Source organism: Emydura macquarii, unplaced genomic scaffold (genome assembly GCF_026122565.2).
Source record: "Emydura macquarii macquarii isolate MOO-44397 ecotype Brisbane River unplaced genomic scaffold, CSIRO-AGI_Emac_v2 contig_1790, whole genome shotgun sequence".
Lineage (NCBI taxonomy): Eukaryota > Metazoa > Chordata > Testudines > Chelidae > Emydura > Emydura macquarii.
The window spans coordinates 20,040,149-20,054,019 of NW_027131927.1; the positions used below are offsets into that span (position 1 = coordinate 20,040,149).

General features: G+C 44.3%; 1 protein-coding gene across 5 annotated transcripts in view; it reads left to right on the forward strand.

Annotated features, from left to right (window-relative positions):
- The window catches only part of FRAS1 (Fraser extracellular matrix complex subunit 1), a 295,321-nt gene that overhangs the window by 154,004 nt on the left and 127,446 nt on the right, over positions 1-13,871 (forward strand). For all 5 annotated transcript variants that reach the window (XM_067557075.1, XM_067557076.1, XM_067557077.1 and 2 more), the window contains exons 16-21: positions 1,121-1,264; positions 4,708-4,848; positions 5,260-5,400; positions 6,472-6,645; positions 9,885-10,025; positions 13,026-13,169. In XM_067557075.1, coding sequence (XP_067413176.1) covers positions 1,121-1,264; positions 4,708-4,848; positions 5,260-5,400; positions 6,472-6,645; positions 9,885-10,025; positions 13,026-13,169 — 885 coding nt within the window. The remainder of the gene's footprint in view (positions 1-1,120; positions 1,265-4,707; positions 4,849-5,259; positions 5,401-6,471; positions 6,646-9,884; positions 10,026-13,025; positions 13,170-13,871) is intronic.

A 13,871-nucleotide genomic window follows, 5' to 3' on the forward strand; every position in this document is an offset into this window, starting at 1 on the left:
TAGAGGTTGAGTGAATACTGGCGGCTCAGGATTTAACATGCATCAGCCACACAAATACCACGAAGGCTAACCAAAGTGGGCCAGATTTTCCTCTCAGTTAAACTCATAGTCTCAAAGTGAATTGGGTCTCTCAGCTGTGTAGGAGAGAAAATTTAGCCCCATACAGTCATTCATTTCTTTGCAAAAAATTAGCACATTTCACAGTACTAGAGCAACCTTTCATGCATCTGCATGTATTAATATCTTCTTCTGTTCAAGAGAGGACATATCCATTGCCTGAATGGTGTATATATATATAATACATTTCAGGAATATCCAAACAATTGCTGGGTGCTGGCCTCAGTGCAGAGTTTCCCAAAGATAGAGGTATTAGCCTTCTCTATATAATAGGGGCATTACCATTCTCTTCTTTTGGCCATATAAGGGAAAATATTCACAGTGCACAATGTCTACTTTACATATGAACCTGTCACAAAGAGACAGTTTCCGCCTGTCCCCATGAATTACTAGTTCCCAGCAAACTACGATTCCATGGCATAATTCCTTCCCTGTCCTGACAGAATCAGTCTGGGGGTGGAGTTCAGCAGCTCATAGCACCCTATGCAGAGTTTTTGGAGGGGAGTAAAAATCATTTTCAGAAGGGTGTCTTTTTATTTTGCAGATGCAATTTGCTTCCTTACCCTCTCCCCTCCGCAATCAGATCCACATGGATGGATCTTTGCACTCTCATGTAGTTCCATGCAAGGCAGACTGTTTCCACCTCTGTGTTTGTACAGCACCTAGCACAAGGAAGCCCAAATCCTGATCCATGCTATACGAATACAAATATTTTACAATAATCAGATTTGCTCCTCTAAGTGCCTGACTGATGGCACTATTGTCATTTTCACTTAAAAGTTATTTTGCAGATGCAAACTTGGGATGTAAATTGAGTTCCCAAAAAGCGTGACTTGCGCAGATGAAAATACCAGACTCAACACACCAGTGATTTTTAAAAGCACAAAATGCCTATGTTGTTTCAGGAGTGAAAGTACATATAGGTGAATTGCTACGGAACTCATTTGTAAAAACTCAGTGCCAATGTGGTTGTTCATTAACCTGTTAATCCTTTTCATTTTAGGTTGTCATGAGTCCTGCTCCACGTGCTGGGGGCCTGCTGAGAACGGCTGCTTGGCCTGCAAAGATCGGTCTCATGTTTTAAATGCCGGGCACTGTGTGGCCAGCTGTGGTCATGGGTTTTATCTGAAGAATGGAATCTGCAATGGTAAATCCCTGTTTCTCTTTTTCTCTGACATGAACTACGCACATGAATTACAGAAAGGAATCAATATGTCCTGTAGCCAGCCAGCACACATAATTTTATGTACATCTGGGAAACCAGACACACCTATTCCATAAATATTTGGTGGGAAATGCTGCTACTTGTTTATAAGATTACTAGCTCATTTAAAATGATCAGATGCTGAAAGGTTTAAGGCTATTTTGTTCATTGAGTGGCATGAAAGCAAAAACGAGATGATCCTTAGGGCTTGACAAATCTACTTGACTATGGAAAGAGAGGCGACCTTTGCCAGCAGTTTGCTTGAAGTTGTGCAATAATCCACAGATCGGTGACTAAACAATGCCTGCGGCATACATGCGACATGGGGGAGTCTTTTGGAAGGACAGAGGGGAAGGGGGAAAAGAATGTAAATCTTCAGAGACTGGTAGAGCTGGGCAGATAATGAGAAAAAACATGGGGGTTGCCAGACTGGATCAAAGCGAAGGTCCATCTAGTGCACTATCCTGTCTCTGATAGTGGCTACTACCAGCTGCTTCAGGAAAGGTGCAAGCAACCCTGCAGTAGGTAGATGTGGGATAATCTGCCCATCCTAAGAGTTTCTGACGTTGCATCTACCTGAAGGCAATTGGCACTGGTGCGATTACACTAGTTGTTGCACTGTACAAACCCTGAAAGTAGGTGTGCAGCCTCAGCTAACCCAGTAGCTCACCAGAGTAAGGTGAACCAGTGCAAACTCCTGTACGTTTGGGCCTTGCTCTGCAACGATGTAGTTTATCACCATTCTCAGTGCAAAAGCAACATAGAGTCACATCGCAATGAACTGTAGAAACACAACGTGCAGGACTCATTGGCCAGCAGTCTTCCTTTACGCTTCATGGTCTTCTCACAGCCTTAAGAAGCATGCCACCTTGCCTTTCATCCAATCAGCTGCACGGTCGAACCACACTCGCTGTGGGCATCCCCCCTTCCCCTGGTATTTGAAACCAACCCCTGCAAAGCTTGCTCCGGCGATCTTCCTCTACTCGTCCAACCCACATGTCCCACAAACTCAACTTTTCCTTGTCTGATTGTCTTGATGATATCAGATATCACTCTGGTTACACTGTAAATTCAGGTGATTACCTCCTTGTTAGTCACGTGTGAGGTAATGCGCAATAATCACTCGCAGCATTTCAGTTCTAAGGCAGAAAGCCGCTTTAGTGTCTGTTTTCTTAGCGTCCATGTCTCACACCCACATAGTAAGATACTGAAGACAAGAGACGGCAGCAATTTCATTTTATACTTCATGGTAATACCTTTGCTTCTCCAAATGTGGCTGAATGTCATTAGAGCAGCAGGAGGCCCATCAACGGGTGGGGGGGGGGGGTGTGAAAGCTAGCCCCCCATCCCACCTCTTCTGCCCATGGCCCCCACCCATAGTCCACGCCCGCTCCACCCCAGGCCCTGCCCAGCTCACCACCGCATCCCTTCCCACCAGCCCATCTCCCGCTTGGCCCCCTTCCTCTCCTCCACACTCCTTTTCCCCACTTGGCCTCCCCGCAGCCATGTCCCATCTCCCAGTTAGCCTTCCCCACTATCGCTCGCCGCGTGCGTCCCTCACCCCCCACCGCTGTTCAACGCGTCCCCCCCAGCTCTCCAGCTGTCGCTCACTGCCTGGGGGAAGGGGAGTATGGAAGAGAGGAGGGGGACCGAGTGATGGGCTGAATGGGGAGGGGCAAGGCCTGGGGCAGGAGGGGTGGGGCCTGGGGTGGAAGGGGTGGGGCGGGACTGTTCTGCCTCGGGGTCCGAAATTCCTGTCTGCAGGCCTGAGCAGCAGTTATGAATCCAATTCTATGTCTGGTCTCTAAGTGTTTAGCATCCCTTGTAGACTCACTACCCAGGTCTTTGAAGTGCTCAACACACTCCAGTGCCTCCTCAGATTTGGGTAGGAATCTCTTTGCCATTTCAACAGATTTAGATGTCACCATTGTCTTTTCATGTGATATCTTTATATCTAACTTCTCTGCTTCCCTTGCTGCCCTTTCTAGAAATGTTTGCATCTCTTCTTGTGACCATTCAGTCAGGTCAATATCATCAGCAAAACATAGATGACTAATTTTTGTCTATGTGTAAACTCTCCTGTAGGTTTCCATCAATGGCTCTCCTAACAATTTCTTCAAGATAACAATTGAAGAGGGTTGATAATAGCATGCAGCTTTGCTTGACTCCTATCCTCAGGTCAAACCAACTGCTTTGCTCATACTCCACAAACACCGAAGCCGTTGCACTTCCATGGAGATTTTGTATCGGACTTTTTACATATTCACCAACTCTGACCAGCCGCAGGATTGCCCAAAGAGGCTTGGGCCATCTGCGGTAGCAAAATCCATGGACCCACCTTCCTGCCCGTGCTTGCATAGCCTATGCAGATTGAATATTTGTTCCTCTGTACCTCTTTTGGTCTAAACCCAGCTTGTTCTTCAGCCAGAAATTCTCTATCTTGGGTACAATTTTCTTCAGGATGATGCTCAGCTATATTTTGTGTCTATGGTGTGGTCTAGGGTGTGTCTATGACATTGTGCAGTAATTTCCACAAACAGCTGGGTCTTCATTTTTGTGAACAGGAACTATCAGGGACCGCATCCAAGTCTTGGTCCATATTCCAGACTCCCAAATCACAAGCTTATGGTGTGTCTGTACGAGTGCCTCTCCATCACTTTTAATTAGTTCTGCTTGTATGTTATCTATGTAATTACACCTCCGCTAATGTCCTTAGCAACACTTACGGTTGTGAAGAAAACCTTCCAAATGTGAACTGAATGCAAATTGATGTCTGCTGCATTCAGAGAATGTGAAAAAAGAGCTGTGATCTCTCCCACTTACATTCATCTCTATGGGTGTTAACGCTCAAGTCTCTTTCTGGCAGAAAATAAAAATTGTGGACTTTGTTAACAATTGATCCGGGCAGGGGGCAGATGGGACATAAGCCTATTTTTTCCAAATCCACGATTCCTGAGAAGAGGAGACCCTTAGGATTTGCGGAGTCTGCAGAGGCCATGTCTCACTGACTGTTTACTGATGGCTCTCCACCTGTTGCTGTAACATTAGTGCAGCTCCACTGGTGATAGCAGTAGTGAGAGCACTAGTGTAGAGCAGCTGCTTCTGTTTCTACTTCTGTATCACTCTGAATCCCTCTCGTTCTTTAAGGCAATCAGAGATTTGTTCCGTCTTCGTTCATATACGTAACTTCATTAATATTTCTAGGCATGCAGTGAAAGGAGAGAGGAAGGGTTTGATTTACTGTAACATTTGAATGTGTCTCTGTAACAAGGAAGGAGTGGGGCCTGACAATATTGTGCTATATTTTATACACACAATCAGATTGGCAACTCCGCTCTTCCTTTCATAACAAGTGCATTTCACTGATGGGCTGTCCTTTTTGACAGCTTGTGACCAGTCCTGTGAAACATGTTATTCAGACCAACCCAGATGTTTAACCTGTGCTTCAGATAAGGTGTTACACAGTGGGAAATGCATTTCAGAATGCCCTGCCGGATATTACACAGACAGCACTCAGAAATGCAGAGGTAAGAGGTATTTCTGCTTGGCATTTGTTGTGTGACCTCTGTGATGACCTTCAGGGCACATTCTGTAGCTCATCTTCCTTTGCAAATGGGGAGGGAGTTGTTAGGGTACAGAACTGTTTGAGGAGACAGGGGATTTGAGTTTTTAAGTTGCTCAGTTAACTGGTTGTGGATTATTTTAAATTATCTCCTTTGCAAAGCGTTTTGAGGTCTATGAATGAAAAGCACAATATAAGAGGGAATTATTTTTCTCATTATTTATTATCCTCACTGTTGTTAACATATGGTGGAATACTGTGAATGGCTGCAGAGTGAGAGATGACTTGGTTGGCTGCATGATACAGTCACCAGCATCATGACTAGAAGCAGTCTAAATATTCTATTCCAGTTATATGCTCTGTGTTTCTCCAACAGCTTGTCATGATTCTTGTGCCAGTTGCACTGGACCGTTGGTCACTCAGTGCACTTCCTGTTCCCTTTCTCTGGGATTGCGTCAGGGCCAGTGTCTGCCTGCCTGTGGAGAGGGCTTTTATCACGATCACAATGTCTGCAAAGGTAAACTATGTATTTTGAACCAGATCCTCAGTCAGTGTAAATGAGTGAAGCTCCATTGGCTTCAGTGGATCTATGCCAATTTACAGCAGCTGAGGCTGTGGCCCATTACTTTATACTGAAGTGAGATAAGGTGTGTGAAATTCCCACTTTTTGCTTCATATTTCTCCTCCCCTCCCCCCAACACAAACACAAATTATCTCAAATATCTTGTGATTTTTTTCCCTCCCAGAATTTGCTCCCTCTGGAGATTTCCTTCCCCCTCTCCCCAATATTGTCACAATAGACCAACATTACAAAATGTCCTATATTTTTCTGAAGACAGTGAAATGTGCATACAATTTCACACTAAAGATCAGTGGGCTTGCTAAGACAAAAGGTGATTTCCCTTTGGCTGCAAAGGAAAATAAGGATATTTGGGGGACACGTTTTCCACTTCTCATAAACCCTTCAAAACCATTATTTTCCCCTCTCCTCCTTCCCTTCCCACCCCTATCCCCCCTCCCCGCACCCGGGCTTCCCCAGCGACACAATGTTGGTTTATGCAGCTCTACAGGTAAAAGGAAAATTGAGTCGCCTAAAACACTAACCTGCAGTGTTCTCTCCTTTAGAATTTTTTAAAACATTTTATTTTATTTTATTTTTTAATTAGGAAAAGATGTCACATCATTGCTGTTATCCGTATTTCATTACAGAAAACAAAGCATCCCACTGGATTGTGGAATAGTCTCCCAAAGGAGGCTGCAGAAGCCCCATTAGTTAACTCATTTAAAATGATACAGTGGGATTTTCAGATGCATTTGCCTCGCTCTGCTCCCCCTGAAATGGGTGATCAATCTCCCATTGACTTCAGGGGGAGTAGAGTTTGAATGCTTTGGAGAAACCCATCCACGCAGAATGCTTTGAAGAATTCACACTCCGAGGTGGCCAAACAAGATGATGTATCTATTTTCCCCACCATCTCTCATTTATATGACAGGTTATTATTGTTTGCATGGAGTTTATCCAGCTTCTGTTGGTTTAAGGATGCTGTCCCTTGAGCCATGACTTCATATTCCATTGCTCTGCGTATAGGTTGCCATCCATCTTGCCGCATCTGTGTCGGCCCGGAGAATTCTCACTGCACCCAGTGCAGGAAGCCAGAAGAGGTACTGCAGCCTGGACAGGACCTCGAGGGAGCACCGTACGGCATCTGCCTTTCTCAGTGCAAAGCTTCATTCTACCTCGAGAACACTGGAGTGTGCAGAGGTGAGGAAGAGAGCCGGCCAAATGATACTAAAGTGCTTTCAGCTTATGTGCAGGTCTTCATAGGCTTTGGCCTGAAATGTGTAGTGTTTCACAACCTAAATGTGCTCAGCTGATGTTTGTCCTGAATGCCGGTGTTTATAAGAGAAAATATCATTTAAAGATGTGTAAGCCTCTAGCAGGCTGTTATGGCTTTATGGCTCCTGGAGGGAGGTCTGTATTGGTGTTCCCACTCCACTGAATGCAATGGTAGGAGTTTCAACAGTGACTTGAACTGGAGCAGGAGCAAGCCCCAAGTGTGGAAACTGTTGCAGGGGATGCAGAAGATGGCTTGCTTGTCCCTGAAGCAGTTTAACAGGAGTGCTGCTTTTTTAAAGAACTGTTTTTGCAAATTGGCATACAGCACACCTTTCTGCTATGGCTATCCCAATGCATTCTGGGTATCCTGAAGGACCAATCGTGTAATGCCCAGCACTGTGATTGGGAACAGACTTTTAGGCTGATTCCAAATAGGAGGCCCCTTGCATTGTGGGATAGAGTTAGGAGGACAGGCTGAACTGATACAGTTGGAATACTCAGCCATGTTGAGAGGAAAACAGTGTAAGTTGCACTGGGTCTGCCAAATCCAAACTAAGGATGCTGGTCCAGCTGTTGCAGCCAGCTAGTAGAACCAATGGCTGTGTAAAGCTCGAGACAGCTTTGTGTGCATGTGTGTGCAGGTCTGGCAAAGTTTGTTGCTGCAACTTTTCACGAGGCAGGGCAGGTTAAGAGATTTCTGTGGATGCCTGGAACCAGGTCAGCTCGCCCTCAGACTAAGGATAAGTGTGCACTGGAACTGGAGGTGTAATTTCCAGGTAGGCATCCTTGCACTAGCTAGTCTGCTAAAAACAGTAGCGTAGCCTCAGCAATGCAAGCAGTGGGGTGGACTGGCCATTCGACTACAATCCCTTCTGAAACCCTAGTTACGTACTCAGTGCAGCTAGCCTGTCCCGCTGCCCATGCCTATGCTGCTAGTTTTAGAGTGCTCGTTCGATCAGAATTAGTGCAGGCATGTCTGCCTCAGCCGGGAATGACTTCTGCAGCTCCAGTGAAGACAACCGAGGTCTGAAGTGAAATGGTACTTTTACAAATGACAGCTCTGCAGAAAGAGTCCCAGGAGCCCCCACACAGAACGAGCATTCTCATTAGCTAGATACGCTACAATGGTACAATATATTCTGCTAGTTGGAGTGCTTTCTCCCTTGTTCCCCCGTGCCCCCGCACTCTGTTTGCTGGCAGTGACTGTAACATACAACTCATCTAGTATATTAGTTTCACAGAAATGTGCTGGAGGTTCATTTCTTGCCTTCGAGGTGCTTAAAAGAGAAAAATGCATTGTTAACACAAGATCGTTCTGCAAAACAATCAGCCGTACAGGCTGTAACAAGTATAGTGCTCTGCTTTGCCTCTCAAAGGCGCCAGTGTCGTGTTTGTATCCATCTCACACTCAGCTGAACAGGCTACAAACAAAAGGAACTTGCATGTATATAGATTTAAGTGACTGAGAGACAAGCAAGAGAAGAGAACTTCTCTTGATCATTCAAAGTGTCCTAAGTGTTTTCTGTGCCAGTTTCAAATACATAATTCAATCACTCTTGAAAACACCTGCTGGAAGAATGGCATTCTTAATTTTTCTGCAAGGAAAATTCCAGTCATTGTTTTCACCAGGATTAGAGTTAAGTGCGTGGGGAAGGATAACTACAGGTTGTTGTTTTTCTTGATTCTTAAATTTTGAGAGGTGGATCCTCAGCTGGTGCAAATTGTCATTTCTCCATTTAAGTCAATGGCACTATGGCAGTTTACACTGGCTAAGGATCTGTCACAGAGCAGGTTGGAACACTTCTAAGGAATCATTTCATTGGAAGATGCCGATTTATAAAACCTGACATGTTTCACAGAAACATCTTAGGTTCCACGAACTTGTCATGATGAGGGCTGCCGGGGTCTGCGGCTTGGGGACAGCGCTGGCCTTACAGGGCTTCCAGGCTTGCTGCTGTGGAGCCGGGAGCCCCAGCTCTAACCGGGGCTCAGCACTAAAAGTAGCTTTAGGATGTTGCATTTTTACCCTTCCAGAAATGCAAACTCTGCAACTGACACGTATGATGCCTGCAAATAGGCAAATTTTGCATTTACTGTTTGAAAAGTTGGGCTTGAAAGTTCTGTCCAGACAGTTTTGAATTTCTCAAGTATCCAGGGAAACATTCTTCTACATAATCTTGAAATTCCCTTGACAACATTGGGCCAAATTCATCCCTGGTGTGTAACTCTGTTGATTTCAATGGAATTAGCTGCACCAGAGGCTGTGTGGTCCAGTGGAAAGCAGTCAAGATCCCTGGGTTCTGCTCCCACCTCTGCTACTGCCCCACTGAGTGACCTTGGGCAAGTTCCTTCACTTCCTGTTGCCTATTTCTCCTCCCATCCTTTGTCCGTCTTGTCTGTTTAGACTGTAAGGGCTTTGGGGTAGGCAGGAACTGTCTCTGACTTTGTGTTCCACAAGGCTTAAAACAATGGAACTCTGATCTCATCTGGACCCTGCAGTCACTGCTGTAATACAGATAGACAATAATAAGCAGGGCTGCATTTGGCCTGGTTCGGGGTGCAAAAGCAGACGGGCATCGATTGTGTACTTTGAAGAGATTTATTTCAGCTCCCTCTCCCACTCTTATTTCAGGCTGGACGGTCCTGTTAATCAGGGTTGATTTACCTTAGTAGCTGAGAAGTCAAGTGACTAGCCCCCAACAGAGCTGTTGCTTCTGCCACAGAATGGTGCTGGTGCAATGGGCAGAGACTGGAGCGAAGTGGAAGACAGGCATGAGCTGGTGTGTGGAGCAATAGGGAAGGAGGATCTCACGATGTGCTCCTCCTGTGGAAGGGCAGAAGCCTGGGGGAAGGGATTGCATAGCAGTATGCACCAAAGCCTTCTGTTCTGAGAAGGCAAGTGTGGTCTGTGTGGAGGAGAGGCAGGTTAAATGCAGTTACTTGCGGTTACTCTTTATATAAATATTTCTTGAAACCAACCTTTGTACATTTACCTACATTGCTGCCTTTGGCTGGCAGAGAAGCCTGTCGAGTGCATGTCTTCTTGCCTTGGTGGAAAAGGCAAGCTAGCTGGTGAATGAAATCATCTCATCCCAGGACAGCAACAGCAAACATAGGCTGGAAACCAATTTGTCGTCTTTGTTTTCTTTTCTTTTTTCCTGCAGAGTGCCACTCCTCATGCTCAGTCTGCATGGGGAGAACTGCCCACAACTGCACAGCCTGCGCTTCCCCGCAAGTCCTACTGGACGGCAAGTGCTTATCCGAGTGCCCGGAGGGGTTGTACAGACAGAAGGCTCTTTGCCACTGTGAGTATGTAGCACAGAGACCTACGCTCCGTGTATACACTGCTGCATCTTACTGCTTGAACATTTCAGTGCAATTAGACACACTGTCAGGTTATAGGAGGTTATTTAGTCATTTCAGGAGAGATGCATATGGTTCAGCTTCAGCAAATGAAATATTTTACAGACAGAGACACACACACACATATATGTTAAATAAGCAATTAAAATCTGCTCTGCTCCAATGGATTGGAGTGAAAATATACTGCATTTTATTGCAATAGGCTCAGATGGTGTTCTCAAGCAACATACCATGGGGGAAGAGTTCTTTAACATACTGTGTAGTGCTTAAACAGGATTCTGCCCTCAGAAGGGTTTGTTTTACTAAGGGAGTATTGTCCAGTGGATAGAGCATGCAAGATTGTGACCTTACTTCCTGCTTTGAAGAGTTTACAATATAAAGGCATAACAGAAACAGTAGAGTGAAGGAGCAAAGAGAGGCTGCCCAGTGACGCTCTCAGATACATGGGTGCCACTCTAAGGGCCATATTTGGCACTGGAGTAACTGGGTGCAACTCCCCTAACTTAAGTGGATTTGTGTCAGAGCTGTATTTGGCTCATTGACTTCAATGGGAGTTGCACATGTGAGAATGAGGGCAGAATTGGACTCAGGCAGGTGTGCAAATGTTACCTCCAATAGACTTAAATCTGGAGATGAATACAAAATTGGACTGTGCTGGGGAAGGAAGCAATGGACTGATGGGGTTATTTTTCTTTCTGGCTATCAGGGTTCAGAGCAACCTATTTTCTAGTTACAAAGAATGCTCCGAACGTCTTTAAGAAAACCATCAAGTGTTCTGTGTCCAGGCATTGTGTAGCTAGAGATAGTTTTCTACCTTTCAAAACAAATATTTTTGTATTTGAGATGAAGAAACAGATCTCTTGTTTTATAGCATTTATTTGTTAGCAATCTTAGGGACATATGGAGCATGCTAACCTCAGTCTTCAGCGAAGCCCCTATTTAATTTCCTGTGGGAGTTTGTGTGTATGGATCAAGAGCATTATCTAGCTGTACAACCACAGACAGCAAAGAATTTTAATAATGGAAAACGAGTGTGACAATATGCAGCTAGATTTTTTTAAGAACCTTTGAATGGTTTACGCTCAATGGTCCAAAAGGATTGGAAAATATATGGTCAGTGTGCATTAGATTATTATTTTTAATCCATAGTTTACTATAGCACTGGGTTTATGAGGAAGAATGTGCAGTTGTATGAGAAAACACATGCTCAATGTGGATGTAGTTACTGGACTAGGGAAGGGCGTTGTATTTCTAATGTGCACATCAGCTGTGGTATAATTATGAATCACAAGCCTCTTCAGCCAACCAGTTTGCGGCTTTCATCCAAGCCATTTAATCTAATATAATCAGATGACCAGAATCAGCCACCATGTGATTGAATGGTACAATGAATTCCTATGTACTCATTGAGCTAGAATCTGGGCATTTGGTGCAACCTTTCATTATTAGTGGCTGAGCCCAGGAAGGTGGTGGGGAAAGGTTTGAAATGTGATATATCCCTCAGACATCTTATAAAGGTCATCAATGCATTTTATCAGATTTCAGCCATTGTCCATAAACATGTACTGGGCTAGAAATTTTCAAAATATTGTTAATTTTTTTTCATGAACAAGATGCTTTTGGGTAGGAGGCCTCCAAATTGTATAAATGAAGTTCCTGTGAGGTCCCCTGTTCTATTTATTGGATTTTAGCTAAGAAATATTCCATGAGTATATTTTTTGGGCAAGTGATTACAAAAATTACATTGATTTCAGTGTTCTGTGCTGCCACCTAGGAGATCGTAGCTCCTGGCTGACTGTATGTTGCATTGCAATGTGTCTGATCCTGGGTTGGTATTAATGTGTAAGTGGCAAAACATTGGTGTAAGGAAAATTACCTCGTCTCACACCTTGCTCGCATAGAACTTCTGTAGCTTTTAAACAGGCACAAGCAATAATGTTAATATAACCTGTGTCTGCCAGATTTTTACAGTGGTGAAAATGTTTCATTCCATTTTTACCAGACACTGAATAATAATGTGCAGGATTACTGGGAAGCCCAGTTCGAAATAGGTGATGACCTTTCAGGGCTAGAAGTTGGAGCTTTATATTATATGAAAATGGGAGGTTCCTAGATTCCCATAGAGATCCAGCAATTGTTTCTAGTCTGGGTAGGTCCTGCGATAGTGATATACCTCTGAAGTTGCACATTTCTGTTCATAGGAAAGCTTTTTCAAGGTAATTTTTAGAAGTTTTTACATATCGTTAGTTTCAGGATTTTTTATTACCCTCAGAGGTCTGCACAGTTGGAATCCTGGTAATAAGATACCTGGCTTTATAGATAGAAGGATGCAAAACATTGTCTCAATAAAAATTTTTAGAACACTCTTAATCTTTTTCTGGAGTAATTTTTTTGTTAAGTATGTGGCATATAAATGATACATGATGTGGCATGGTATTTAGGTTTTATTGACATGAGTTTGGGAGACACCTTTATATCACTCATGGCTTCCCCACTCATGAGTAATGTGGCCATCCCAAACTCATGCTAATAAAACGTTTATACCATGCCATATGTATCCTTTATTTCTCCCTTGTCTCTCACGGTGCATATGTTTGCATGTACGACTATATATGCACATGCTGGGAGAGGGAGAGATGATCTGTATATTTTATGTGGATTTAGATCTTGATTTATGCAAAGGACAAGCACAAAGGTCTTAAATTTCCCACTGCTTGCACCTTGTATAGTCAAAAGAGGAGAGGGGAGTAACATCCTTCCATATCAGCATTTGCTACTTGCTTACACCTGTGGTAGCTGTTTACACCTACATTGCACAGGTGTAAATGATGACATAAGGTGCTGGGCAATGGAGAATTGGGTCCTATGACTCTCTCTATATGATACAGTTTGTTTTGCTGAGGTACTGATTATCTAACAATGAGTGTTGCTTTCCCATGCAGCCTGCCATCCATCCTGCAAGACGTGCAATGGCCCTTCAGACTCTGACTGCATAACCTGCCATCCCCATGCAACCTTTTTGAGTGGGAAGTGCAGGACTAGCTGTAAGGAGGAGCAGTACCTTAACCTTGTGGGATATTGTGTTGGTAAGTGAGAGGAGAAGTTGCACAGACTGTACAGACTCGTGGCCATTCTTCAGTAGTAACCAAATATTTCCACATACAATTGTAACATAAAGGAGTCAAAATTATAGTTATTGATAAAATAATATGAATAAAAAGTACTGTTAAACCACTAGCTATGCCATATAGCAAGACCACTTACCTCTGTGATTTTATTCATCTTAGAGCTGTGTGGCCAATTGCAAATGACAGAAATACAAAGGTTTTCAACATTACCATGCATCCAGCACAAAGGACCCTGAGCTGAAGCTGCACAGGTGGTGGAAGCCCATGGCTACTGGCTCTGCATCCCACCAACCTCTTCAGGAAGAACGATGGTCTTCTGCGGGAGGCCAAAAGTCACTCTGAGGCTGGGAGTTAGAGGAGAACTTGGGCAAACGAATCCCCCACCTGAGTTCCTCTTCTGTTCCCTATCCTGGACCGCTCCATCCCCAGCACCAGTACATGCTGTCACTCCATGTGCAGCCCCAAAAGGGGAGATGGGCCAATTCTGGTCATCCAGAGGACAGTCTTAAAAAACACAAACCAATCCCCATCTTCCAGCTGCTAGCTGGTGTGAGGCAACAGGGACAGGAAATCTCTGATAACTTTGATCTCTATGTAGAATGCCAGGGGGTTCTCATCGCTGATCATGAGAGAGGGAGATGCCGGGGAACTTGTCCTTCC